We start from the raw sequence: 27,882 nt of genomic DNA on the forward strand, positions 1-27,882 counted from the left end.
AGGCCTGGAAACGATGCCTTATGAGGAACGGCTAAGGGAGCTGGGCATGTTTAGCCTGGAGAAGAGGAGGTTAAGGGGTGATATGATAGCCATGTTCAAATATATAAAAGGATGTCACATAGAGGAGGGAGAAAGGTTGTTTTCTGCTGCTCCAGAGAAGCGGACACGGAGCAATGGATCCAAACTACAGGAAAGAAGATTCCACCTAAACATTAGGAAGAACTTCCTGACAGTAAGAGCTGTTGGACAGTGGAATTTGCTGCCCAGGAGTGTGGTGGAGTCTCCTTCTTTGGAGGTCTTTAAGCAGAGGCTTGACAACCATATGTCAGGAGTGCTCTGATGGTGTTTCCTGCTTGGCAGGGGGTTGGACTCGATGGCCCTTGTGGTCTCTTCCAACTCTATGATTCTATGATTTTAGAGGAGGGAATTCAAGATGGAGGGGGCCTGATTCACACAAGGAGGGCAAGGGGAGCAGGAGGAAACTGCCGACTCTGAATTATTCCCTCTTCTTCTCACCTTGGCAGGTGTCCCCGAAGGACGGAATCTCTCTCTGTGGTCAGGGCTCCCCCCCTGGGAGTACGTCCAGCCTGGGGAGACGGTGACTGGGCCCTGCCAGAACTGGTGAGTCTGGCCAAGGCAGGCTAATGACGCTTTTAATACCTTTATTTGGTTTATTTTGTAAGATTTATACACCCTTTCTTTGTTTTTTGGGTGGAAAACACCTAAATTTCACTGCAGCTTGGGTTGACTTTATAAGCTCAACACGGTGATCTTCTGGCACCAGCTCTTTGCATGGCATGGCTGACAAAATTTACCTAAAGCTCCCCTTCTTTCATGAACTAGGCTCACCAGTGGGGAAAAAATAACATATATTTTGCCACTAGCTGGTGCTGCAGTTATATAAATACAAAGGTACCTTGGTTCTCAAACTTAATGTGTTCCGGAAGTCCGTTCCAAAACCAAAGTGTTCCAAAACTGAGGCGCTTTCCCATAGAAAGGAATGCAAAATGGATTAATCTGTTCCAGACTTTTAAAAACAACCCCCAAAACAGCAATTTAACATGGATTTTACTATCTAATGAAACAATTGATGAAAGCAATAAACAGTGTACTGCAGTCACACAATCAATCAGTAGCTGAACTGCAAATGCAAAACGAGAGCATGAGTTATATAATAATATCACTTTTAGGATAAAACCTTAACATCTGCATTTGCTTAAATGCATGGTTTTAAAGTCTCTCTCTCTGTGTGTGTGTTTTTAACATCAGGTTGGATAAATGAAGCCTTAAAATTTTAGCCCTAAACTTAAATTTAGGATTGAGCTGATGAAAGCAGTTCTTACTCAAGTGAGGGCAATACTTTCCTCAAATCTGCACTTACTTTTTAATTACTTCAGTCCATTTCCAATCATTATTTATTTTAGGATTTTGCACCATTATTTGGTTTTGTTTCATTTTTTATGTGCATCATGATTTAGTCTATATTCTTGGCAGTTCAGTTAGTTTGTCCCATTAATTTATGATGATGTTATGCTGGCTTAACACCAAATCAGTTCTTTTGTGTGTTACTACTGTGGAAATTCCAGTTTGGGGGATTTTGTAGCTCCTGTTTTGGAAATATGATGTTTGATGTACTTATTGTTAAAAAATTAATAAAAATCATTTAAAAACAAACAAACAAGCCTCAAGGTGGTTTACAAAAAGAAAAGAAAACAGTAAGTTTATCGATAAAAAAAAAATTAAAAACAACAATTTAATAACTTCCCAAAATTTAAAATCAGCAGTAAGCTAAAACCAGACTAAAACCCCCACCCACATTCTAGATGTCTGGTTGGGCTTGTCTAAACCAAAATGTTTTTAGCAGGTGCCAAAAGTGTACAATGAAGGCTGCTGACTGTTATCAAGTGGCAGGCAGTTCCAAAGTGAAAAATCTGTTTCTTACAAATGCGGAACAGTTATATATGGAATTTTGACTTTGCTTTTTATTCATAATCTTTCATTCAGACATTTTGTGACCTTCTGTTTCAAAGCAGCTTATAAACCACTTAGAGATTCTTTTCCTTCTTTTTCTCGTGGAAATGTGAAACACAGAATGGAAACAATTTCTGTAAATAAAAATAAATGTGAATGGTGTTATGTCTGCCCGGCCATTAGCATCCCTCTGCCCCCTTTCTTCTCCCCCAGCACCTGCGTGGCCGGGCACCTGCAATGCGACGTGGACCCCTCGTGCCGCCTGGATGGGGGCTGGGGCCCCTGGGGGCCGTGGTCACCCTGCAGCCAGAGCTGTGGGGAGGGAGCCGAGTTCCGATTCCGCGAGTGTGACCACCCAGCCCCCCAGAACGGAGGCAGAGGTTGCCTGGGCAGCAGGGAGCAGCAGAAAGCTTGCCAGAGCCAGCAAGATTGCCCAGGTGAGGAGAACGGGGGAAGATAATAATAATAATAATAATAATAATAATAATAATAATAATTTATTTATACCCCGCCCATGTGGCTGGGCCTCCCCAGGCACTCTGGGCTGCTCCCAACAGAATATTGTTATTAATAATAATAATAATAATAATAATGTGATAAAAATAATAAAAAACCAATATATTTTTAACTTTTCTGTTCTAAACTTTTAAAAATAATAATAAAAACATTCCTATTTTGCTACATTTTCCCTCCTTCCCTCCCTCCTTCCCCTGACCTCTGCCCCCTCTGTCTCCTAACAGAGGAGGACGCCTGGGGCGACTGGTCCCCCTGGGAGCCCTGCAGTGTCTCCTGCGGAGGAGGAGAGCAAATGCGGATTCGCCGGTGCCGGGAGCCCGACTGCCAGGGCTTGGCCGCCCAGAGCAAGACCTGCAACACCCAAGTGTGCCTTGGTGAGTCTGTGGCTCCAGGGGCGTACGAAGGGGGGGGAGGGGGCAGGTCGCCCCGGGCACCGCCCTGGGGTGGGGGTGACAAGATGGCCTGCTGCCTCCCCCCAGCTGTAGAGCGGCGGAGGGCGCACACGCAGTCAGTGTGGGCACCGCTCGCGTGGCTACTGTACCGGCTGCCACGCATGCACAGTCCATATGGATGTCTTGCATGCATCACCAGGCGGTTTGCCCCGCCCCAGGCGACAGAGAGGGTTCCTCCGCCACTGGGTGGCTCCCCCCAATATTGAAACTCCCCACTTCTCTGAGGAGCGCAGACCGGCCCACTGTCTCCTCCCCAATCCAGCTTCTCCAGGCAGCGAGTTCCAAAGTTGCCTGGGAGGTGCTACCACCGAGAAGGCCCTGCTAGGCATCCCCACCAGGGCCGGATTGAGGTTTGATGAGGCCCTCAGCTGCTGAAGGTAACGGGGCCCTTTCTATGTCCAGCTGTCCTTTGTCAGCAACAAATTGTTGCTGTTTTTTGTGTGTTGAATATATACTATATGGTCATTTATGGACCTCATAGGCATCTCAAGCCATTTGCACATCACAAAATATGCATTATATCAAAGTAATTGCTGAACTGAAATACAATTAAGAAGAAGTATATTAATAGTGAAATAATTACTAAGCTCTAACTTAAAATTATTTTTTTCATAACGAACTTACTAATGCAAACACATTGGCATTTGGCAAGAGCGAAAGTTCCTTTAGAAACACCATTTACAAAGACTCAGCCTCTAGTCTCTATAAAGTCCTATAACATGAAATAATAACAGGTGTAAATATATGATGCCAACTACTAATAATTATAAATAGCAGAATGTAGGCACCCTATATATAGAAAGGAGCAAACCAGTGATATCTGAGGGAGCAGACTAGCAGGCGGGGCCCATGACTTAAACCATAGGAGCTGACACAACACAAAACACTGTTGCTCAATGTAGGTTTTATTCTATTTGTTTTTTATCTTATATTTTGGAAATGCACACCCAGGGTTTTTTCCTTTAATTTTTTGGGGGCCCCCAAGAGAGTGGGGCCCTAAGCTATAGCTTGTTCAGCTTATACATAAATCCGGCACTGGTCCTCCCCAAGGGACCGAGAGAAGGGCCTCTGGTCACTGCTGCGATCCTTCTCCCATCCTCTCAGAGGTCGGCTGCCCGGTGGGGCGTTTGTACCGGGAATGCCTGCAGGAAGAGGGGTGCCCCTACAGCTGCGCCCATCTCACCCGCCAGATGGACTGCTTCTCGGATGGCTGCGAGGAAGGGTGCCACTGCCCCGTGGGCACCTACCAGCACGAAGGGGCCTGCGTCCAGGTGGGGACCTCTGAACTTCTCTGTCTCTCTCTGTCCGTCTGATGGTGGAGGTAGAACATAGCCGTTGTGCTCCACCCCTGAGCAAAAGCCCTTCCCCCAAACCTGCTGTATGTGCTGAGGAAGGCTGAGCTTTTGTACACAACTAATAATACTAATAGGGAAGCGGGTGGCGCTGTGGGTTAAACCACAGAGCCTAGGTCTTGCCGATCAGAAGGTTGGCGGTTCGAATCCCCGTGACGGGGTGAGCTCCTGTTGCTCGGTCCCTGCTCCTGCCAACCTAGCAGTTCGAAAGCACGTCAAAGTGCAAGTAGATAAGTAGGTACCACTCCAGCGGGAAGGTAAACGGCGTTTCCGTGCGCTGCTCTGGTTTGCCAGAAGCGGCTTAGTCCTGCTGACCACATGACCTGGAAGCTGTACGCCAGCTCCCTCAGCCAGTAAAGCGAGATGAGCACCGCAACCCCAGAGTCGGTCATGGCTGGACCTAATGGTCAGGGGTCCCTTTACCTTTACCTTTACTTTTAATAATACTAATACTAGTACTAATACTAATAATAATTTATTATTTATACCCTGCCCACCTGGCTGGGTTTCCCCAGTCACTCTGGGTGGCTCCCAACAGAAATAATATAACAACAACAGGTTGATTTGAATATGTTATTATTGAATATGTATATTATTGAATATTGTATACCCAATGTATCAGCCGCCTGGGGGTTTCACTGTTTGTGTTTTGGTGGTTGGTAAAAAATAATATATATTAAACAACAACAACAATGCAATAAAACAACAGACATTAAAAGCTTCCCTAAAGAGGGTTGCCTTCACATGTCTTCTAAATGTCAGGTAGTTGTTCATCTCTTTGACATCTGATGGGAGGGCGTTCCACAGGGCGGGCGCCACCACCGAGAAGGCCCTCTGCCTGGTTCCCTGTAGCTTCGCTTCTCGCAGGGAGGGATTGCCAGAAGGCCCTCAGAGCTGGATCTCGGTGTGCTTTGGAGTGGTTTAATAATAATAATTTCTACACAACAAATTATTAAAATAAATCATCTTCATTATTTCCCTGCCCCTTTTTTTCTCCCTCTCCCCAAAACTTCTCTCAGTTCCTCTCTCTGATTTCTCAACTTATGTTGTTCTCTGCATATTGTAAAATTGTATACATCCTTGTGTTATCTATCTACTATGTTGACCCTCACTAAATTTGTGTATGTTTATTCAAAACCTGCCAAGGAGTCCAGTTCATTTTGTTGTTGTTTTAAGTAATTTGTAAAAAGTTCCCATTCTTCTTTGAAGTCACAGTTGTCCTTATCTCGCAATTTGCATGTCGGTTTCGCCAGCTCTGCGTAGCTCATCAATTTCTCTTGCCACTGTTCTTTTGTCGGGGCTTCTTCATTCTTCCATCCTTGTGCTATCAAGACTCTTGCAGCTGTTGTAGCGTATAGTTCCTTATTTTCCTTGGCAGGTCTTGTCCTACAATCCCTAACAAAACTGCTTCTGGGTTTTTTTTTACAAATGTCATTTTAAACATTTTCTTCAGCTCATTATATATCATTTCCCAATTTTTTTAAATTTCTCTGCATTCCCACCACATATGATAAAAGGTCCCTTCCTTTTCTTTACATTTCCAGCATATTATTTGACCTGGTTTTATACATTCTTGCTATCTGTACTGGTGTTACATACCATCTATACATCATTTTCATGTAGTTTTCTTGAAAAGAGAACAATCTGTAAATTGACCTCTTTACAAGTCCCCTCTCTTTCTCTTTCTCTTTCTCTCTGCCTTAGGAGTGCCCCTGCCTCCTGACCGAAGACGCCCTCAAGATGTTCTGGAACCACTCCTCGGATCCCAGCCCCCCTCTGGGCATCCTCACAGCCGAGGGTCAGCGACTCTCCCTGGGAGAAGAAGTTGCCCCAAACACCACCATCTATTCCGCCTGCAGCAACTGGTGAGCTCCGCCAGATTTCAACCGTTCCCTCCATGCCCAGCTCAGGGGCAAAGCCTCACCTGTGCCACTGCGGCCTGAAAGACGAGCGGAAAGTGTCTCATCCCACACGTGGCTGCCCCCTGGCATGCCAGCTGCGCACCCAGCTTATGATTTTTTTCTAATTATTTGTATATTTGGAACAGATTTTATATATAGATATACAGTCATACCTCGGGTTACAGATGCTTCAGGTTGCATTTTTTTGGTTTCCGGACCGCCGAAACCCGGAAGTACCGGAACGGGTTACTTCTGGGTTTCGGCAGTCACACATGCTCAGAAGCAGCAAATCGCAACCCCCACGTGCGCGCGCAGACACGGGTTGCAAACGCTGCAGGTTGCGAACGTGCATCACGCACGGATCACGTTCTCAACCCAAGCGTCCACTGTAGTTTAATTCGATTAATGGTGAATATTCTTCTTTTTATCTGTAAGCTACCTTGAGCCCAGCAAGGGGGGGAGATGGTTTATAAATAAATATTAAGCTTTTTAAATTATTATTAAGCTATTTTTATTACCGTAGATTCCAGCGTATAAGACGACTTTTTAACCCCAGAAAAGAGGTTAAAAAGTCGGGGGTCGTCTTATATGCCGGGTAATAATTCCAGCTGCTGGTTGCAGGTTTGCCATCAGCATTCACATTTGTGTAGCATCCCAAGAGGCTGCCTGATACAGTGGTACCTTGGTTCTCAGACTTAATCCGTTCCGGAAGTCCATTCCGAAACCAAAGCGTTCCAAAGCCAAGGTGCGCTTTCCCGTAGGAAGTAATTCAAAATGGATTAATCTGTTCAAGACTTTTAAAAACAACCCCCAAAACAGCAATTTAACATGGATTTTACTGTCTAACGAGACCACTGATCCATAAAATGAAAGCAAGAATCAATGCACTGTACTATAAAATAAATAAGACAGTATTGTAGATGATAAAAATGATAATTAATTTTTCTTACTGCACTGATGATAGTCATTGTTTGGATGGGGGGCTTTTATCCATTTCCTCAGTCACACAATCAATCAGTCAGTAGCTGAACTGGGTTCCACACAGTCACAAAAGCAATGAACCGAAAAAGCCTCAGAAACAAAAAATGCAAAATAAACAGCAAAAACAAAAGTGCCAAACTTAATCCATTTCGGAAGTCCATTTGACTTCCGAAATGTTCAAAAACCAAGGCGCAACTTCTGATTTGGTGCAGACGCCCCAGAAACAATAGCTGACAGCCACCCTAAAAAACGTTTGAAAACCGGAAAACTTACTTTCAGGTTTTTGGCATTTGGGAACCAAAGCGTTTGAGAACCAAGGGACTACTGTATTGAGTCAGATTATGGCTCTGTCTGGTCGACTGCAGTTCTCCAGGCAGTGAGGAGCCTTTTCCCATCCTTACCTGGAGATACCCTTGAGGATTATCATAGAAATTTTGGAAGGGGACCCGTAGGGCTCATCTAGACCAACCCCTGCAAGCGCAGGAATCGCAACTGACTTTGAGACTCTTCCTGACTGTTGCATCTCCTCCGTTCAGCTCCTGCCGCAACGGGCAGCTGGTCTGCGCTTTCTCCCGCTGCCCCGTGGACGGGGGCTTCTCAGCCTGGAGCCCGTGGGCCCCCTGCTCCTTAACCTGCGGGGGGCTGGGGAACATGACCAGGACAAGAGAGTGCGCCAACCCAAAGCCTGCCAACGGCGGGAAGGGCTGCGCCGGCCCTCGGGTGGACATCAAGTACTGTCAGACGCTGGATTGCCAAGGTAAGAGGGCAGAGTCAGGAGCAAAGGTGCCTAATAATAATAATAATAATAGATGTTAATGGAATGTAAATGGGTAAAATTGATGGTAAATGCAGCCAGACAGGTTATAGCGAGTACTTGGAAAAATGGAGAAGAGCTAGGGGTGAACCAATGGAGGGAAAAATTGAAAAATATTACAATCTTAGAATATCTAACTGTGAAGATATATAAAATGAAAGGGTTTAAGGTCAGTGAGAAGGAGGAAGATTGAATTATTTGGGCAGGTTTGAACAATTTGGGGCAATTAAAATGAAAGTTAAATAAACCTTGTGGAGGGAGGAGTGTTAAGATATATAGAATTGTACTTATGGTTGATTTGAATATGTTATTGATTATGTATACCCAATGTATCAGCCGCCTGGGGGGGTCTCACTGTTTGCTTTTTGGTTGTTGGTAAAAAATAAATAAAAAAACAAAACAATAAAGGAAGGCTGGAAAATAATAATAATAATAATAATAATAATAATTATTATTATTATTATTATTATTATTATATCCCGCCCATCTAGCTGAGTTTCCCCAGCCACTCTGGGAAGCTCCCAACAGGATATTTAAAAAATGATAAAAGATCAAACATTAAAAGCTTCCCGACACAGGGTTGCCTTCAGATGTCTTCTAAAAGTCAGATAGTTGTTTATATCCTTGACATCCAATGGGAGGGTGTTCCACAAGAGAGTGCCACCACCGAGAAGGCCCTCTGCCTAGTTCCCTGTAACCTCACTTCTCGCAGGGAGGGAACCGCCAGAAGGCCCTCCGCGCTGGACCTCCATGTCCAGGCTGAACGGTGGGGGTGGAGACGCTCCTTCAGGTCTACTGGGGAATTCCAGCCAGATGGGTGGGGTATAAATAATAAAATTATTATTATTTATTATTACTTATTATTATTATTCGCTCTGGTTAACCCCAGCATGTTCGTTTTCCTCCTTTTTCACAGCGGTGGCTGGACCCACAAAACAGCCCGTCTCTGTCGTCCCAGGTAAGGGGGTGGGGAGAGGAATGGGGAGGACCCAAAATCTGGTTGAGAAGCCCTCTCCTCGGCCTGCTCCCTTTGGGGGGAGGCAGAGGAACCCCACCCCACCCAGAAAGCCAAGCTGCTCCTCTGCCCCACTCTCCAGGCTCCGAGGAGGACAGCTTCACCCCTTGGTCACCCTGGACGCCTTGCTCCAAAACCTGCAGCGACCCCGACCTGCCGGCCCTCAAGACCCGCATGCGCCTCTGCCGAGGGTGGGCCAACTGCACGGGGGACTCCTTCCAGGAGCGGGAGTGCAACCTGCCCCAGTGCACAGGTGAGGGACCCAGAGCCAGCCGCCCAGGGGGGCTGGGAGCAACCCAGCCAGATGGGCAGGGTACAAATAATGAAATTATTGTTGTAATTATTAGGGGCTCACAGCCAGCGGTTAGTGGGTGGGCTGAAATAACACAGGAAGACCTTCCCTAACAGGTGCAAAGTGGTGCTCAACTAGGGCAAAGAATCTTAATTTCTCACGGGGTCTGAACTGGAAGTGATGGACCGGGAACAAGACCTTTGGGGTCAGGGTGGAGAGCCCAATAAAGAGGTTGACACAGTGTGAAAAGAGCAGATAAAAAGAGATCCATCGTCACGCAGCTCACTGTTAAACTGTGGAACTCCCTCCCACAGTGCCCACCGACCTGTTGTTGTTGTTGTTTAGTCGTTTAGTTGTGCCCAACTCTTCGTGACCTCCTGGACCAGAGCACGCCAGGCACTCCTATCTTCCACTGCCCCCCACAATTTGGTCAAACTCCTGCTGGTAGCTTCAAGAACACTGTCCCACCATCTTGTCCTCTGTCGTCCCCTTCTCCTTGCGCCCTCCATCTTTCCCAACGTCAGGGTCTTTTCCAGGGAGTCTTCTCTTCTCCTGAGGTGGCCAAAGTCTTGGAGCCTCAGCTTCAGGATCTGTCCTTCCAGTGAGCACTCAGGGCTGATTTCCTGAAGAATGGAAACGTTTGATCTTCTTGCAGTCCATGGGACTCTCAAGAGTCTCCTCCAGCACCAGAATTCAAAGGCATCAATTATTTGGCGATCAGCCTTCTTGATGGTCCAGCTCTCACTTCCATACATCACTACCGACCTAGATGGCTTTAAAAGAGGATTAGGCAAATTCACGGAGGGTCAGCAATGGCCACTAGCCAGGACGGCTGCGCTCTGCCTCAACAGCTGGAGGCAGCGATGCTTCTGAATTCCGCTTGCTGGAAACCACAGGAGAGGAGAGTAGGGTCTTGTGTTCGAATCCTGATTGCGGGTTTCCCATAATGGGCATCTGTTTGGCCACTGGGAGAACGGGATGCTGGTCCAGGTGGGCGCATGGCCTGATCCAGCAGCAGGCTCTTTTAAAGGCAATGGCTCAGAACGACCCTGTGCCTTTTTCCGCTGCCCCCTGCAGACGCCCCCCTGTGCCAGGGCGAGGAGTGCCTGGGGCTGAACTGCACTTGGAACGCCTGGTCTCCCTGGAGCGCATGTTCCCGCAACTGTGGGGTCGGGCAGCAGCAGCGCCTGCGGACCTACAACCCGCCGGGGCAAGGAGGACACTGGTGCCAAGATATCTTGACGGCCAACGCGGAGCGGCAGTTCTGCAACCTGCAGGCTTGCAAAGGTAGGAGTCGCACGCAGGTCCCGCTTGGGGCTCGCTGGCTTCTGTCTCCCCTCCGAGTTCTCCATGGCATAGAGAAAGTGGGCAGAGAAAGGCCTTTTTGTTAGGATGTAGTTCCGTTCCACCTTAAAAGGAACAGGCATGTGTGGGAGCCATGAAGTCATGGCAAAGGCTTGTAGTGCCACCTGGTGCCTCGCTGACCTCGGTGACCTGCATGTCCGTGCCTTGCAGTGTATTAAGTGCATAACCTTATATGGCAATGGGTGGGTGAAAGCCATGACCGGATGTAGGTAACGTGAGACATTGGCAAACGGCCATGCGAGAGGAGAGAACAAAGGATAATAAAAGATACCGGAGAGGAGAGAAGTTCGAAAGGAGCTGCTCATACCATCCTGAAAATATTGCTGGCTCTCTGTGTCTTTATTTTATGCTAAACTGCGCCATTTGTGACGGCTGGCTTCCGTCAGGCATGACTCTTGTGTGTCTCATGCCTGTTTACTTCCAGCACAGTCTGCTGGGAACTTCCGTTTGTATATTGCTTTTGCTATCTTGATGTGTGCTTGGACATACAGGGATGCAGACATGTTTTTCCTTTGTTCCTGAACTATGCTGAATAAACGCTTGTAAATAATGCTTACACATGTCTCTGTCCACCATTTCTGTTGTGAGAAGTTATTCACTCTGCTGATAAAAGCGTGCTCAAGTCTTCTGAAGGCTTCTGAGGATTGTGTTGCTGTTTGATGCGGTTCTGAAAACTGGAGATCACCCGGCTGCCGGCCGGTGGCTGGAGCCAGCTGGGGGCCTGCCAAACGCCCCCGTCTCCCCGGACACATCCCAACACTTTTCACCCTCATCACGCTATAACAACATTGCTAGACTGTGGAACTCCCTGCCACAGGGATGGCCACCAGCACAGCTGGTTTTAAAAGAGGATTAGGCAAATTCATGGAGGAGGAGGAGAGAGCGAAGGAAGGCTACTAGCCAGGCTAGTCGGAGGCAGAAATGCTTCTGAAGACCCCAGGAAACCCCAGAAGGAGAGGGCTACTCTAGTGCCCAGATCCTGTTTGCAGGTTTCCAACGATGGGCATCTGGTTGGTCCCTGTGAGAACAGGATGAGGCACCAGATGAGCCATCGGCCTGCTCCAGCCAGGTCTCCTTATGTTGTTAAGAGTGAAACCTCCAGCACCAGAGGCAGTCTATCTTGATTCCTAGGTTCCTATGGGTATTTGGCCCCTGTGAGAACAGGATCCTAGGCCAGATGGCCCCCTTTGGCCTGATCCAGCAGGTGCTCTTCTGAGTTATTACAACCAGCCCAGGTGGGCCTTAATTTTGGAGAAAGTAGAGATCCCTTGCCTCTTTCCTCTGGTCAGCCAGCGCCCGAGTTCAAGATTTGGCTGGCTTCCCCCAGGAAAGTTCAGGGGCAGAGCTAACAGGCAAGACCCCTCTCTGGCAATTCTCCACAATCCAGCCTCTGGGAATGAGACCTCCAAACATCCGGGTGCAGTGGTTAGAGAGCGTCAGACCAGGACCTGTGTGTCCAGGGTTCAAATCCACCTCACCCGGCCGTGAAGCCTGGGGTCATTTACTCCCTCTCACCCTTGCCTCTCTCGCAGACCGTTGTGAGGATGCAGAGGAGAAGCTGGGCGTGCCAAAATAAAAGAACAAAACACAATATCCTGTGGCAAGGAGTTCCGAAGATGGGTGCATCAGCATTTGTTGGGACGTGGAGGGGAGGGTGAGGAATGGCTCAGAGCCTGTCCCAGAAAGGAGCTGAGCATCAGGCCCCCTTTGCATGTCCATCTGGCCCCCCTGGGCAGCCCCCCTCTCAGCCCCCCTCCCTTGTCTCTCCCCTCTGCAGTGGACGGTGCCTGGTCCAAGTGGAGCCCCTGGTCGTGGTGCGACCGCCTCTGCGGCGGGGGGCGCTCGTCGCGGACGAGGATGTGCACCAGCCCCCCACCCAAAAACGGGGGGCGCCACTGCCCCGGCGAGAAGTACCAAGTGCGAGTCTGCAATGCCAAACCCTGCGGTAAGTTGGGCAGCAGAGGAGAGGTCTTCCCCCAGTTGACCCCTCCCCCAAGACCCAACTCCCCCCCCCCCCGGACCACAGCAAGATAACAGGTGGCTCTCTCCCAGCAGAGGAGGGCTGCCCCCCAGAGATGCTCACGGTGGGCTGCGCCAATGAATGCCCACGCCACTGCTGGGACCTCCAGGAGGGCATCGCCTGCCAGGACGGGGAGGTCTGCGAGCCCGGCTGCCGGTGCCCGGAGGGTAAGCGGTGTTCTTTTGCGTGCTCCACGGTGCAATTAAACATAGGGGAATATCCCCCAATTGTTCTTTCCTTTTTATTTATTTTGTGAATTTCATATGCCGCTGGGTGGTAGGAAAAAACTTCACGGCGGTCTGAAGAAAAAAAAAAGATACAACCATTGAGGGAAATTTGCAGCGATGGTTTAAAAATGGGCAAAAAGTTAAAATGCTAAAACAGGTTGGAATTCTAACCCGCTTTCTAAGAATCTCAGCAGGGTCACCTGAACAATAATGTTTTGAGCAGGCGCCGTAAAGAGCACAATGAAGCCGCCTGCCTGATCATCAAGAGGCAGGGAGTTCCCAAGGGCACACTAAAAGATCAAGTTGCTGCAAATGCAGAATGGGGGTTCTGTGTAACGATGCGAGTTCTGCAGATCAGGCAGGCGCATGGGCACTAAAGCGATATCGCAGGCAGACTGGTCCCAAGTTGTTCTGTTGCAGTTGTAACATTGGCGCTCCTTGTGAAGCTGGAACAGGTACAGAAAAGGGAAAACTGAGCAGCTGCTGGAAAGCTCAGGGGGGAGCGTTGCTCTCACATTCAGCTCCTGCTTGCAGGTTTCCCATTGGGGTATCTGGTTGGCCGCTGTGAGAACAGGATGGGCTGCTGGCCTGATCCAGCAAGACTCTCCTTACGTTCTTAATCTTAAGCATGGGTAGGCAAACAAAGGCCCGGGGGCCGGATCCGGCCCAATCGCCTTCTAAATCTGGCCCGTAGATGGTTTGGGAATCAGCGTGTTTTTACATGAGTAGAATGTGTGCATTTATTTAAAATGCATTTATTTAAAATGCATCTCTGGGTTATTTGTGGGGCAGAGGAGGAGAAGGCTGTCAGCGGCCACCAGCCCCAGTGGCTCAGTTCTGTGTCTGTTATGTACTAAGCTTGGATCCTAGAACAATAGGCAAGTAGGATCCTAGAATGCAACACCTGATTGGCTTGCAGGAAAAGACCAATCAGGCTCCAGGAGGGAAGCAGAACCAGCCAATCAGACGGGACTCTTTGTGTAAATAATGTATATAAAAGCCTGAGGTTTGTAGGGCAATTAAATCAGTTTTACAAGCTGCAATAAAGAGCATGAAATCACTACAGGATTCTGTGTTCAGTCTCAGAAGACTGAATATCTTCTTCCTGGGAGTCACAGGGGAGGAAAAGGCTGTTGTTGCGCTCAGGTCCCACTTTTCAGGCTTCCCTTGGGGGCATCTGGGGGGCACCAGCTTGGCGAAGGTGGGCAGGGAGCAAGGATAAATGCTCCAATGGCAGCTGCTCCTTGTAAGGGTGCCAGGAAGGGAGAAGGGGGCAAGGCAGGTGGGAAGAGCCGGTTTTTCCAGCCCCCTGATTCCAGCTGCCTGTGGGTCTCAGCTGCCTCTTCCTCACCTGCTTTCCCCTTCCTGCTCTCTCCTCCCCCAGGGACGCTGGAGCAAGACGGCGTCTGCGTCCCCCCCGCCCACTGTGAGTGCACCGATGCCCAGGGGCACAGCTGGGCGCCGGGCAGCGTCCGCGACGACGGGTGCGACAACTGCACCTGCTCCGGGGGGAGGCTGCTCTGCAACAACCACACCTGTGCCCCCAGCGAGTGCGCCTGGAGCCTCTGGTCCAGCTGGTCCCAGTGCAGCGTCACCTGCGGGAACGGCCTGCGCACCCGCTTCAGGTATTATTCGGGGAATCATAGAAACGTGGCGTTGGAAGGGACCCTGGGGGTCATCTAGTCCAACCCCCCTGCCACGTAGGAATCTCGGCTAAAACATCCATGACCGGTGGCCACCCAGTCCACAATCTCTCGAGGGCTGTCACGCATCTCTCACTGCCAGAAAGTTTTGTGTGTGTGTGTGTGTCTGTGTGTGTGTGATTTTTATTAAATTTTCTGTTTTACAATTTAGAATATCCATTTAGACAACCTTAAAATATCTTCTTCTTTTTTAAAAATAATCTTTATTAATTTAAATTACACACATATACAAAGAATTTACAGTCTCATACTACAAAAAGAAAAGTAAAGAAAAAACAATTAAGAAAAAAGGAAAGAAGAAAATACAGAAAAAAGAAAGAAGAAGAAACAGATTTACATGCATAAAAAAACTTAATCTTCCTAATTAATACTTAAATAAACACTTAAATAAAAACCTTAAAATATCAATAACTTCCCTTCTTTTCTTTCCATGGTTCATTCTGCATACCATAAATCCCTGTGTATTTTATATAAACTAAAGCATTCAGTATTCCGTTGTTTCTTCCATCAAAACTTATTTACACTGTTGAATTTATCTTAGTGCTGCCGGTGTTTTCAAGTGTACACAATTATCCCCCGATAAACATTTCCCAAACTTCTTTAAATGAATGTTCTTCTTGTTATCTAATTCTATGTTAGATCCACAAGCTGCGCATATTCCAACAGTTTAAGTTGCCATTCTTCTTTGGTTTGGACCTCACTCATTTTCCATTTTTGGGCTAACAACACATTAGCTGCAGCAGTAGCATACATAAATAACCTTTTTTGAAACATGGGAATTTCAGTCTGAATTATCCCCAACAGAAAGGATTCTGGGTTTTTTGGGAAAGTACTTTAAAATATTTTTTTCAATTCGTTATAGATCATTTCCCAATACCTTTTTACCCTTTTACAAGTCCACAATATATGAAAGAACGTTCCGGCCGCCTCTTTTGCACCTCCAGCACTTAATCTGATTCTGCCTTGTACATCTTAGCAAGTCTACTTGGAGTTAAATGCCATCTGTCAATCATTTTCAGGTAGTTCTCCTTCAAAGAATAACATGCTGTGAGCGATCTGTCAGAACGTTGTTCCTGGTGCAATTGATTGGTTGATTGTGTTAAATCCTGCCTTTTCCTCTGGGGAGCTCAAGGCGACTTCCCCTTGGAACTCCTTGGAGGGGAAGAAAGCAGGAGACAAATGCCATGAAATAAATAAATTAAAATGAATTGGTGTGTGGGGGGGTCTGTTTCCTTCTGGCCCAGCACGCGATGAAGGCTGCCTGTTTTTCCTCCCCCTCCAGGACCCCCACGTCCGGCTCATGGGCCGCTGAGTGTCTGCAGGAGGAGCTGCAGACTCGCCCCTGCGCCCCAGGATCCTGCCCCCCTCTGTGCCTGCACGAGGGGCGGGAGATGGGTCTGGGGAGCACCTGGCTCCTGGGAGAGTGCCAGCAGTGGTGAGTGCCTCGCTCGACTCTGGGAGCCGAGTCCCGTGTAATATTGATTGATTATTGTTGATTATTGTTCTTGTGTTTGAATCCTGGTTCCTGGTTTCCCACAGGCAGACGTTCAGCCTCTTTTCTTATGCTCTTTAAGGACTGTTTCTCTCCAGGTGGCTCTGAAGAGCTGCTGCCGGTCAGAGTAGGCACTACTGGGCTAGATGGAGCAATGACATAATAATAATAATAATAATAATAATAATAATAATAATAATAATAATATTTATTTATACCCTGCCCTCCCCGGCCAGAGCCGGGCTCAGGGTGGCTAACACCAGTAAAATTACAGTAAAAACATAATAAGAAAAAAACCAACAATTTAAAATACAGGTCAAAATGCAATTTAAAATGCAGCCTCGTTTTAAAAGTAGCCCATAGATCAAAAGCATAAGGGGAGGGAAACAGAAGGGTCAGACTGAGTCAAGGCCAGGCGGAACTGCTCTGACTTGCAGGCCCTGCGGAAAGATGTCAAGTCCCGTAGGGCCCTAGTCTCTTGGGACAGAGCGTTCCACCAAGTCGGGGCCAGTACTGAAAAGTCCCTGGCCCTAGCTGAGACCAATCTAACCAGCTTGCGACCTGGGACCTCCAAAGTGTTGTCATTTGTGGCCCTCAAGGTCCTCTGTGGGGCAGACCAGGAGAGGCGGTCCAGTAGGTACATGGGTCCTAGGCCATGAAGGGCTTTAAAGGTCAAAACCAGCACCTTAAACCTGACCCTGTACTCCACCGGGAGCCAGTGCAGTTGGTAAAGCACTGGGTGAATGTGATCCCACAACAAGGACCCCGTAAGGAGCCTCGCCGCGGCATTCTGCACCCGCTGGAGTTTATGGGTCAGCTTCAGGGGCAGCCCCGCGTACAGCGAGATACAATAATCAAGTCTGGAGGTGACCGTCGCATGGATCACTGTGGCCCGATCAGGGCAAGGAAGGAAAGGGACCAACTGCTTAATGGCGTCTCCTGGGTGGTTGGAGATTGGAAGCCAGGTGAGGGGCTGTCAGCCCGTTGGCAATCGCTGACCCCTTTTCTCCATCCTTTCCCCCTAGTATTTGCACCCCGGAGGGCGTCTATTGCCTGGACATCGCCTGCGCAGGTGAGTCTTTCCTTCATCAGCTGAACCGGGGCATCAGTCAACGTAACCTGGTGCCCTCCAGATGTTTTTAGACTACAAGTCCCACCAGCCCCAGCCAGCACAGTTGATCTGGACACAAGACTTCCATTGACGCAGCCCAGAATAGCATTAGCTTTTTTTGCTGCTGCATCACACAGTTGACTCTTCTTAAGCTTGTGGTCCCTGTCGAAATGCAATTGACATTTTACGGGTGGACACGATGAGCTGGTTTGCGAAGGGAAAAACACGCAGAGGACTTGGGGACAAGAGGGACCTTGGAGACCTAGCCAGGCAGGGGAATGTGGCAGATACCAAAAGATTCTAACTGAGAAACGACTCTGCCCCTGTGGAGATGGCAATCTGGAAACAGCGGCTCATGATCTCCTGTCCTGTCTCCTTTACAAAGATCTGAGGAATGAGATCATCACCCCACTCTTACCATCCCAGGCCGCCCATCTGAGGCCACATTGGTCTTTCTTTTATCACATCAAAATAATCAGACAACAGCAAAGGTTGCTAGGTTTATCGAGGGTGCAATGAGATTAAGGGCCACTATCTGAACGATAATCTTGGCCATTTGATTGCCCTTTTTACCCATTGCTGTCTTTTTTATTTGTATATATTTTATTTGTATATATTGCTTGTTTTATGTTGCTATGGCCGTTGTTTAATGTGAATAAAGTTTATCTTATCTATCTTATCTCTCCTTCCTGACAGTGCATGGAGCCTGGACCCCCTGGTCACCCTGGTCCGACTGCCCCCTCACCTGCGGCCGAGGCACCCAGATCCGCACCCGGGCCTGCGTCAACCCACCGCCACGCAACGAGGGCCTCCCCTGCGTCGGCCCCGAGACGCAAGCGCAGAACTGCTCCATCCCGCCCTGCCCAGGTGAGGGGCTCACAGCATGGGCACCCGACAGAGCCCGCTTCCCCATCAGGTTCCCAGAAGCCCAACTTAGGCTCAGCACAGACGCAGACGCGGTCTCTGTCTCTCCGGCTTCCAGCATCCAGTTTTCAGCTCACACACCCAATGACCACAGCTATTCCTCTTCTATTCCTCCTATTCCTAAGGCAATTTTTTTGTGTTCCATCCTCTGTTCCAAATGCTTCATTGCGCTTGGAGGCTAAACCTCCTCTCTGTTGAATTGCAGATTTGGCATAGGACTTTTAATTATTGACTTCGCCTAAATTTAAACCCCGCTGGTCTATCGCAAGATTGTCCTGAGAGCACTTGCACTAAAGTTGTCACCCGAAAGCTTTCCTTTTCTGGTTTATCGCCACAACCATTACTAACACTGGGCTCCAGTGAGGCAAATAATTGAATTGGACAGTGCCTATATGATATCGAGTGACAGAATAATCTGGCCACAATAAGGAAATTTTGTCCATGGTATGACTGTTTTCCACCTAGTCATTTTGGCACCCTCTTTGCAAAATTTACCAATTCCAAAATACAGGCACTTCTGCAAGGTTGAATATACTGCCTTGGGTTGTACTTGAGGGTCGATTTCAAACAATTCCAACTGAAAAACGGTTGTGTCCCTGTGGCAATGGCAGTATTGAGTCAGTGGCTCCTGTGCTTCTGCCTTGCTGTCTTTATAAAGATTTGAGGAGTGAGGTTATTACCCCTCTTTTATTGTCACTCAACCACTGCTACTGTGTCCTTTCTTTTAGAAGATCAAGATGATCAGGTGACAGCAAAAACTGCAAGGTTTTTAGCGGGGGCAATTAGAATAAGATCTGTTATTTGATTATAAGGCTTATTCCCGTTTTCCCAGCTGCATAGAAGTGTTGACCTGTCGACAGCAATATTATTCGCAATTTCTATTTTAAAACACGGACCTTCCAGATTCAGGAGCTCTGGAGATGGGGGGGGGGGGAGAGCAAAACATTCAGGGAGTCCTAATCTCCATTTTTTAAAAAAAGACCACAGAGATCAGAATGTCCACACCGCATAGACAGTGTGTTCCTTCCACGCAGGGGACGAGCTGTGCCATTGGTCCTCCTGGGGTCCGTGTTCGAGATCTTGCGGAACGGGCTTGGCCACGCGGATGGGGACGTGTCCTTGCCCAACTTCCGAGGAGGCGGCTGCGGGAGCGTTTTGCAAAGATGGGCACCGCCAGGACGTGGAGGCTTGCTACCTCGGGGCTTGCGAAGGTGAGAAGGGTTCAGATTACCTGTGACTGTGCTTATCCTTTTTCCTTTCTCCTTCTGTGATGGAACTCCTATTTGGGGACTTCCCTGGTCATCCTGTCAGCTTGCAACCAGATACTTCCAGAAAGTCGGCTTATACTCTGCAATATTCAACACATTCATCAGAAGCTTTTAAGCAGAGGTTGGACGGCCATCTGTCAGGGATGCTTTCGCTGCGATTCCCGCATTGCAGAGGGTTGGGCTAGATGACCCTGGGGATCCCTTCCAGGTGTACAGTTCTATGATCTCAGGCTGGCACACTTTGCAAACTGCTCTGACCCTCCTCTCCCCCCCCCCCCAGAGTGCCCCTGGAGTCCCTGGACAAAGTGGACCAGGTGTTCATGCAGCTTCCTGGTGCAGCAGCGATACCGGAACCAGCGGGGCTCGGGGGGCGATGGACAGCCCTGTGTGGGGCTGGACGGCCAGTTCCGCATGTGCGACTATTCCCAGTGCTCAGGTGAGCCATCACAGTTTCTTGTGGCCGTGAGTTCCGTAGAGTAATGAGGTCTTTAAAAAAACAAAAACTTTATTACCATTACTAACAACCCAAAACTGTGGCAATAGGGTATTGCATTATCCCATATACAAAGCAAACAAGCCAGGCAAAAGTGTTCCTTTTTAACCTTTTAAAACATGTTTTGTTTTTTGTTGTGTTTTTTTTTGTTGGGGGGGCTATTGGGTTGTTGTTTTTATTTTTATTATGTATCTTGTGGTTTTATATCTTGATTTTCTTCTGTGAACTGTCCTGAGACCCCCCCCCCCCCCCGGTATAGGGTGGTATATATATTCAATAAATAATAATAATAAATAATAACAAACAAACTTTGAAGAGCTGGTATCCCTGGTTCATCAGTTTTGTCAGCTTAATTAAACTTGGCTTAATTGGATTTTGAATTCAGGCACAATCAATTGTGATGGTTGTTAATTTTACGGTTTCCTTATCTTCCTTAGTGGGTCGTGCAAACCGCTATTCTGAATAATGCTTTTTTAGATTAGAGGGGCACTGGGGGTGAGTTTACGGAGCCGGGGGGTGGGGGACCAAAAGAATTTGGGATGCACTGCATTAAACCCTGAAAATCTGTTTCCTGTCCATGTTGACACCAGTGAGCTAGACGGATCAATATGATCTGTACAGGCAGCTTCCTCGATTCCTGCATTTAAGAGTGAATTGCACTTCCACTTTTCATACTTTTCAGGAAAAAAAGTATGTGTGCTAAATACTGAAGTAGAGGATCCGACTCTGAATAAAATTGCTAGAAGGGAAGAAGTAGGATGTACCCCGGTAGAGAGCAACTTCCACCCAGGGGAGGGGAGCTCATTTGAATGGCCCCGCCCACCGGGATAAGTAGGAGGAGCAAAGCACACAATGTTCTGCTGAAAGAGAATACAGTGGTACCTTGGTTCTCAAACTTCATCCATTCCGGAAGTCCGTTCCAAAACCAAGGCATGATTTCCCATAGAAAGTAATGTAAAGTGGATTAATTCATTCCAGACTTTTAAAAACAACCCCTAAAACAGCAATTTCACATGAATTTTACTATCTAACAAGACCATTGATCCATAAAAGGAAAGCAATAATCAGTGTACTGTACTATATAATAAATAAGAGACAGTATTGTAGATGATAAAAATTAAAACTGCGTTTTCTTCTTACCTGCACTGATGATAATCTTTGTTTGGATGGGGGGCTTTTATCCATTTCCACAGTCGCGCAATCAGTCCGTAGCTCCGGGCGGCTTCCAGCAGAATATTAAAAGACAATGATTCATCCAGGATTAAAAGCTTCCCTAAACAGGGCTGCCTTTGGATGTCTTCCAAAAGTCAGAGAGTTGTTTATTTCCTTGACATCTGATGGGAGGGCGTTCCACAGGGCGGGCGCCACCACCAAGAAGGCCCTCTGCCTGCAATATTCGTTGTACCCCAGGGATTTCCCCCACCTGGTCATGATAGGATGGAGGGGTTTCCTGGTCCCCCCCTCACCCCCCCAGCACCCTGGGAGCAGCCTGTCTCCTTGCTCGGTTGAGGACCCCAGCTTCACCCACCTCCCCACCGCTGGCTTTTGCCCAGAGTCTTTAACATCAGCAGTAACATCTAGACCATGGGAACGTTTCAGCCCTGTTCTTGAGTTTGTTTAAAATCTCAAACAGCTTATTTTGTATTCCTTTCTTTGAATTTGTGCCATTTAGGTTTTTTAAACCTTTTTGTAAAGGCAACACTAGAATTTTCATAGCTGAGTCCTCAACTCTTTATTACTGTGCTTGGCTTCCTCTAAGTTGAGCTTTGTCTAAAACTTGCCATTTAAGTCTTCAAACCTTTTTTGAAAATTCAGTATTAGAAATTGTACCTTTGAGTCCCTAACCCTTTATTGCTGTGTTTTGCTTCACCTAGGTCGAGCTAGGATTATAATACTTCATAATTTTTGGGAGTTTACCCCTTTCCTGCAAATTTTGGTCATTTAAGGTGTATGATTTTTCTATTTCCTTCTGAGAAAACTGAATAGTTAGGTGAAACGAGGTTTGTAACCGGCATCCCGTTAAGGCTTTGTTCAGTTTGAGGTTTTTCTAATTTTTTCCTGAAACTCTTTGATTTGTATTATTTAGTTTATTTTCATAAGATAATATTTCCAGTCGATTACTTCTCGTTTCAGGGGTTTTCACGGTATTTCATTTGTTTTGTGCAATTTCTCGGTTCCCCGACTGTCTTTTTTCTCCTGTTTTCCCCAGAGTCCAGCTGCGAGGCCCCCTTTGAGTTCCGGGAGTGCGGCTCGCCCTGCGACAGCCTATGCTCCACCATGCGCCACCCAGAGCTGTGCAAGGACATCCCCCGCTGCCTGCCCGGCTGCTACTGCCCACAGGTGAGAGCTGTGCCTGCTGTTCTGGGCTGGGGGCGAACCCATCACCTGCGGAACTCCCCGCTGCAGGATTCGGGCTCTCCTTCCGATCTGATTCTGGGTTCTCTCTCCCTCGTCCCCCCCCCCAAGGGCCTGGTGGAACAGAACGGGGCCTGCGTCCCGCCCTCGCAGTGCGGCTGCCTCCACCTCAGCCAATCGGAAGGCCCCGTATCCTTGGCGGCAGGAGACACTGTTTCGATTGGCTGCAAGGAGTGGTGAGTCGATGGCCGGGGGAACGGCGTCACTCCCGGGGGTGGGCAGGAAAAGGGGAGGGGCCAAAGACCAGGAGGCGGGACCTTTCACGGCAGGCCAGCTTTCCCCAAACTGGTGCCCTCCAGATGTTTTGTACTATAACTCCCAGCACCCCCAGCCAGCAATGCAGAAGTGGCGCCCTCGGTTCGTTATGGATTGTGGAACAGACTCCCCTGGAAAGTGATGGACTCCCCTTCGTCTGAGCTTTTAAAGCAGAGCTTGTATGTTTGGCCATCTGTCAGGGATGCTTTAGTTGTGAATTGCAGGGGTAGTATTATTATTATTATTATTATTATTATTATTATTATTATCTTTATTGCATTTTTAAAAATTGCATAGAAAGCATGAATTTAACATTACATCCAAATATTCAAAAAGAAAAAGAAAAAAATACAGGAAAAGTAAAAAAAAAAAAAATTTTAAGATGGAAAAAAGGGGGAGAAAATTGATATAAAAAACAAAAAAGAATTAGTCCAGTACACAAAATAGTTCAATGGATACAAACAGTAATTTAAATATTCTATACGCCAGGTTCTCGGAAAGAAATACATTTATAATCCTTCTTTTCTTTCTTTCTTTACAGTCCCTTTCCTTCTGTTCCAGAAAACTAGTTTGAATCCCTGTTATATTAGACTTCCCTCTATCTTTTTGCAGCTTCAGCACTTCTCTTAAGGGACAAATATTCTGTATTCATTTATTAAAATCAGTTTTCCCCCCATTATATCTGTGAGGTTAATCCAAGCACAACCAAGTATTGTTTTTGGAACCATATTTTGTCAGGTGGTTTCTAAAGCAATCCCATTCCTTTTTTTTCACCTTGTCGCCTGAGTGATCTCTTATGAGTTCTGTCATTTTGGCTAGTTCAAGGTACTCACACAACTTTAATTGTGGGGCGTTTGACTAGATTGCCTTTAGGGGTCCCTTCCAAACCTGTGATTAACCTGCGGCTTTCTCTTTGCAGTATCTGCCAGCAGGGGGAGCTGCAGTGCAGCAGCGAAGGCTGCCAAGGTGAGCACTTTTTCCCAAGGAAGCTCCGCCCCTCACTGTCCCGGGGTAGACTGCTCCTGGCCAGGGAGGAACCATGCCAAGCCATTTGGGAATTAGAGATCAGAGGTTTTTGCACCAGATCTTTGCACCTGGGCAAGCCACTCCGCATGCCTACACAAATCGCTTTGCAGAAGCCTGTCCTGAGAGGCAGAAATCTTCTCTCAAGTCCTTAGGACTCCAGCCCTTGTTGCCCCAGGTCTCCTATAGGGTTCAAGAGTCCCCTTTCAATCATGTGATGCAGCAGCAAGGAAAAAACTAACATCATGCAATTCTAGGCTGCATCAGCAGAAGTCTAGTGTCCAGATCAAGGGAAGTCATGTTGTTGTTGTTGTTTAGCCGTTTAGTCGTGTCCGCCTCTTCGTGACCCCCTGGACCAGAGTACGCCAGGCTCTCCTGTCTTCCGCTGCCTCCCGCAGTTTGGTCAAACTCATGTTGGTGCCTTCGAGAACACTGTCCAACCATCTCGTCCTCTGTCGTCCCCTTCTCCTTGCGCCCTCCATCTTTCCCAACATCAGGGTCTTTTCCAGGGAGTCTTCTCTTCTCCTGAGGTGGCCAAAGTCTTGGAGCCTCGGCTTCAGGATCTGTCCTTCCAGTGAGCACTCAGGGCTGATTTCCTTCAGAATGGAGAGGTTTGATCTTCTTGCAGTCCATGGGACTCTCAAGAGTCTCCTCCAGCACCAGAATTCAAAAGCATTGTTGAAAAGCTGGAAGGTGTGCAGAGGAGGGAGACCAAGATGGTCAAGGGTCTGGAAACCATGCCTGATGAGGAATGGTTGAAGGAGGTGGGGATGTTTAGCCTGGAAAAGAGGAGACTCACAGGAGATATGAGTGCCATCTTCAAATATCTCAAGGGCTTTCACCTGGAATATGGAACAAGCTTCTTTTCTCCTGCTCCAGAGGGTAGGACTCGAACCAATGTCTTCAAGTTATAAGAAAGGAGATTGTGACTCAACATCAAGAGGTGTTTGACAGTGGAGTGGTTTCCCTCAGAAGATTATGGACTCTCCTTTCTTGGAGATTTTATAGCAGAGGTTGGGTGGCCATGTGTCAGTGATCCTTTAGCTGTGATTCCTGAATTTCAGGGGGTTGGTCTAGATGACCCTTGGGGTCCCTTCCAACTCTACCATTCTCGGATTCCTTTCCCCCCTCAGGTCTGCTTCCAGTCAGCGCCTGGTCGGAGTGGACGTCCTGCTCCTCTTGCCTGCCTCTCGTGGCCCTCGGCCCCAGCGTGGTCTCCACCCTCAGCTGGTCCCCTGCAGAAGGAGACCCCTGGCCTGCTCTGGTGTCCGTCCAGCACCGCTTCCGACTCTGCCTGGACCCTCAGACGGGCAGAAGCTGGACAGGACTGGCCACCCTGTGCTCCGCAGAGCTGGATCAGGAACGCCTTTGCCCGGATCCTCACATTTGCGAAGGTTTTCTGCTTGGTTTTTTTTAATAAAAAAAATTCACTTGTACAAAATAACATTCAAGAACAAAAAATAAAAAACAATTGCAACTGAATCAAACTGAAAACCAAGCACGCATGTAGGAGAGGCGTTTCATTCACACACCCTTGAAGAAACATTTCTTATTCAGGTTGAGCGGTAACAACATTTTTAAAAATATTGCTTTGTTCATAAAAGTCAGGATATGGCCTTGTGCCGTTCTCGCAAAGCTGAGAAGCTACTAATAATTCCAAATGGCAGCATATTTCACAGGAGGGGTTCAAATGGTATTATCATTAAAGTCATTGCGACTTTTTTTGCATTGGATTAGATTGTTATGTTTTATTACATTTTCATGTTTGTCAGAAGCCGCCCAGGGTGACTGGGGCAACCCAGCCAGATGGGCGGGTATAAATAATAAAACGATTGGGGTTTTTTTAATCAATATATAAAATAGCTCTTTGTCATGTCTAGCGCCCTGAATCAAGGCAACACTGAGCTCCCAAGATGTTTTGGACCACAAATCCCATCAGCTGTGCTGACTGGGAGGAGTTAATAATAATAATAATAATATATTTTTTATTTAAACCCGACCACTCTGGGCGGCTCCCAACAGAATATTAAAAGCACAATAAAACATCAAACATTAAAAACTTCCCTAAACAGGGCTGCCTTCAGATGTCCTCTAAAAGTCAGATAGTTCATGGTAGGCAAACTAAGACCCGGGGGCCGGATCTGGCCCAATTGCCTTCTAAATCTGGCCTGCAGACAGTCCAGGAATCAGCATGTTTTTACATGAGTAGATTGTGTGCTTTTATTTAAAATGCATCTCTGGGTTATTTGTGGAGCATAGGAATTCATTCATTTTTTTCCCTTCTTCTCCAAAATATAGTCCAGCCCCCCCCACAAGGTCTGAGGGACAGTGGACCGGCCCCCTGCTGAAAAAGTTTGCTGACTCCTAAGATGGTTGTTTATATCCTTGACATCTGATGGGAGGGTGTTCCACAGGGCGGGTGCCACCACCGAGAAGGCCCTGTGCCTGGTTCCCTGTATCTTCACTTCTTGCAGGGAGGGAACCGCCAGAAGGCCCTCGGCGCTGGACCTCAGTGTCTGGGCTGAGCAATGGGGGTGAAGACGCTCCTTCAGATCCCCAAACGCCTGTATGGGTCCAGGAGTAGAGAAATCTGCATTTTCATGGTCCTTAATGTGGGAGAGGGGTTTTTGGTGGGGGAGGGCAGCAGCGGAGGCGGCTGAGACAGTCCCGCCCCCCCCCCGCAAGGCCACTATCTGCAGCTCCTCCTCTCCCTTCCAGACTTCTGCCTGTGGAGCGTTTGGACCTCCTGGAGCCCCTGCCGTGTGCCCTGTAGCGGGGGGTTCCGCACACGCCAGCGCTATGCCCGTCACCCATCAGGAGAGACCCGGTGCCACGGGGCGTGGTCCCAGTCCGAGAGCTGCAACACGGCCGCCTGCCCAGGTATGTTCCCTCCAACTGGGAAGGGGGTGAGCAAATCCCCAAAAGGCTGGGAAACGGAGGAAACTGCTGCCTTGAACCAAGTCAGTGTCAGGAGCTCATCCTACTCTCGAGTAGGACCCTGGCAGAGACACATGCCCAACTGGCATGTTCCCTCCCTCCTGGTCAATCGTTCGGGAGCTTCAAAAGCTTTCTTCTGCCCGAACATCACAGCGACCGACGCCAACAGACACCGGCACACTTAGGGGTCCGCAGAGTTTGCGCATCATGCGTAACAGACCTCAGCAACTCAGCATTTTGGCTAATCTACTTTATTTACATATAAACACACACACGGAGCACTGCAAAATGGCTCCCTCTTTCTCTAGCATCAGAGAGCAAAGAGCAAAAGGACAAAGGACAATAGTCCCACTTCACGGAACACAGGAACACAAACATCCTGTCTCTGTCACTTCCCGCTTTGTGGAGTCAAAACATATACCGTCATGTGAAAGACAAGAATCCCATGACTGCAATCATGGAGCAGGAATTCTAACAGTCAGACCCTTGGTCCATCTAGATCAGTATTATCTGCACTGACCCGCAGCAGCTCTCCATGGCTTTAGGCAGAAGACCTGATCCTGCGCTGGTGTTTTGCCAACCCTGAAGGTGCCCTATTGTGGGAAACACAAAAGCAGGACTCAAGCGTGAAAGCTCTTTCTCCTCCTTCGGTTTCCGGAAGTGTTGCTGCCTCCCAACCGCGGGGCCAGGGCTAGTAGCCATTGATGGTTCTCTCCTCCCTTTGTCATTTATCCAGGAATCTAGACCTCGACACGCCTGGTGTGGACACAATCAGAAACGAATCTGAAACTCACTTATTTACTTACTTCATAAGATTCCCAGGCCACCTGGTTGTTTAGAAAGAAAAAAGTGGTTTGCAAAAAGATAACAACAGTATGAGCAAGAAAAAATTGCAATACTTTAAAACATATCCCAAAAAAATGAAAATACCAAGACGGGCTAAAATTCACACCAACTTTCTAAGCATCAAGTTTGGCCCATCTAAACAAGAACGTTTTCAGCAGGTGCTGCAAAGAGTACAGTGGTTCCTCGGTTTTTGAATGTCTCCGTTGACGAACGTTTTGGTTTTCGAATGCCGTAAACCCGGAAGTAAATGCTTCCATTTTGAAACACGCCTTGGAAGTCGAACGGCTTCCGCTGACTGTGTATGTTATTTTTCTCAATTTTCTCAATTGAATTTGCAGACCGCCCTTTGCACCTTGGTTTTTGAACGTTTCAGAGCTCAAATGGTCTTCTGGAACGGATTACGTTCGGAGACCGAGGTCCCACTGTACAGCAAAGGTGCCTGTTGATGTCAAGAGGCAGGGAGTTCCCAAGTCTAAAAGATTCACCCAGAAGTGCCACTTTCTCATGGT

The 27,882-nt window shown here is 47.8% G+C and overlaps 1 protein-coding gene across 1 annotated transcript in view; it reads left to right on the forward strand.

The window, feature by feature from the left end:
* The window catches only part of LOC308459762 (SCO-spondin-like), a 177,099-nt gene that overhangs the window by 133,066 nt on the left and 16,151 nt on the right, over positions 1-27,882 (forward strand). Inside the window, exons 78-99 of the mRNA XM_080975383.1 lie at positions 525-621; positions 2,185-2,408; positions 2,712-2,861; positions 4,044-4,210; positions 5,996-6,156; positions 7,710-7,930; positions 8,904-8,945; positions 9,085-9,255; positions 10,372-10,581; positions 12,437-12,604; positions 12,715-12,846; positions 14,291-14,531; positions 15,892-16,044; positions 17,127-17,173; positions 17,909-18,079; positions 19,171-19,347; positions 19,685-19,840; positions 22,107-22,237; positions 22,364-22,488; positions 23,487-23,533; positions 24,724-24,984; positions 26,309-26,470. Coding sequence (XP_080831509.1) covers positions 525-621; positions 2,185-2,408; positions 2,712-2,861; positions 4,044-4,210; positions 5,996-6,156; positions 7,710-7,930; positions 8,904-8,945; positions 9,085-9,255; positions 10,372-10,581; positions 12,437-12,604; positions 12,715-12,846; positions 14,291-14,531; positions 15,892-16,044; positions 17,127-17,173; positions 17,909-18,079; positions 19,171-19,347; positions 19,685-19,840; positions 22,107-22,237; positions 22,364-22,488; positions 23,487-23,533; positions 24,724-24,984; positions 26,309-26,470 — 3,414 coding nt within the window. The remainder of the gene's footprint in view (positions 1-524; positions 622-2,184; positions 2,409-2,711; positions 2,862-4,043; positions 4,211-5,995; positions 6,157-7,709; positions 7,931-8,903; positions 8,946-9,084; positions 9,256-10,371; positions 10,582-12,436; positions 12,605-12,714; positions 12,847-14,290; positions 14,532-15,891; positions 16,045-17,126; positions 17,174-17,908; positions 18,080-19,170; positions 19,348-19,684; positions 19,841-22,106; positions 22,238-22,363; positions 22,489-23,486; positions 23,534-24,723; positions 24,985-26,308; positions 26,471-27,882) is intronic.

Source organism: Podarcis pityusensis (genome assembly GCF_964106645.2).
Source record: "Podarcis pityusensis genome assembly, chromosome: 12".
NCBI classification, from domain to species: domain Eukaryota; kingdom Metazoa; phylum Chordata; class Lepidosauria; order Squamata; family Lacertidae; genus Podarcis; species Podarcis pityusensis.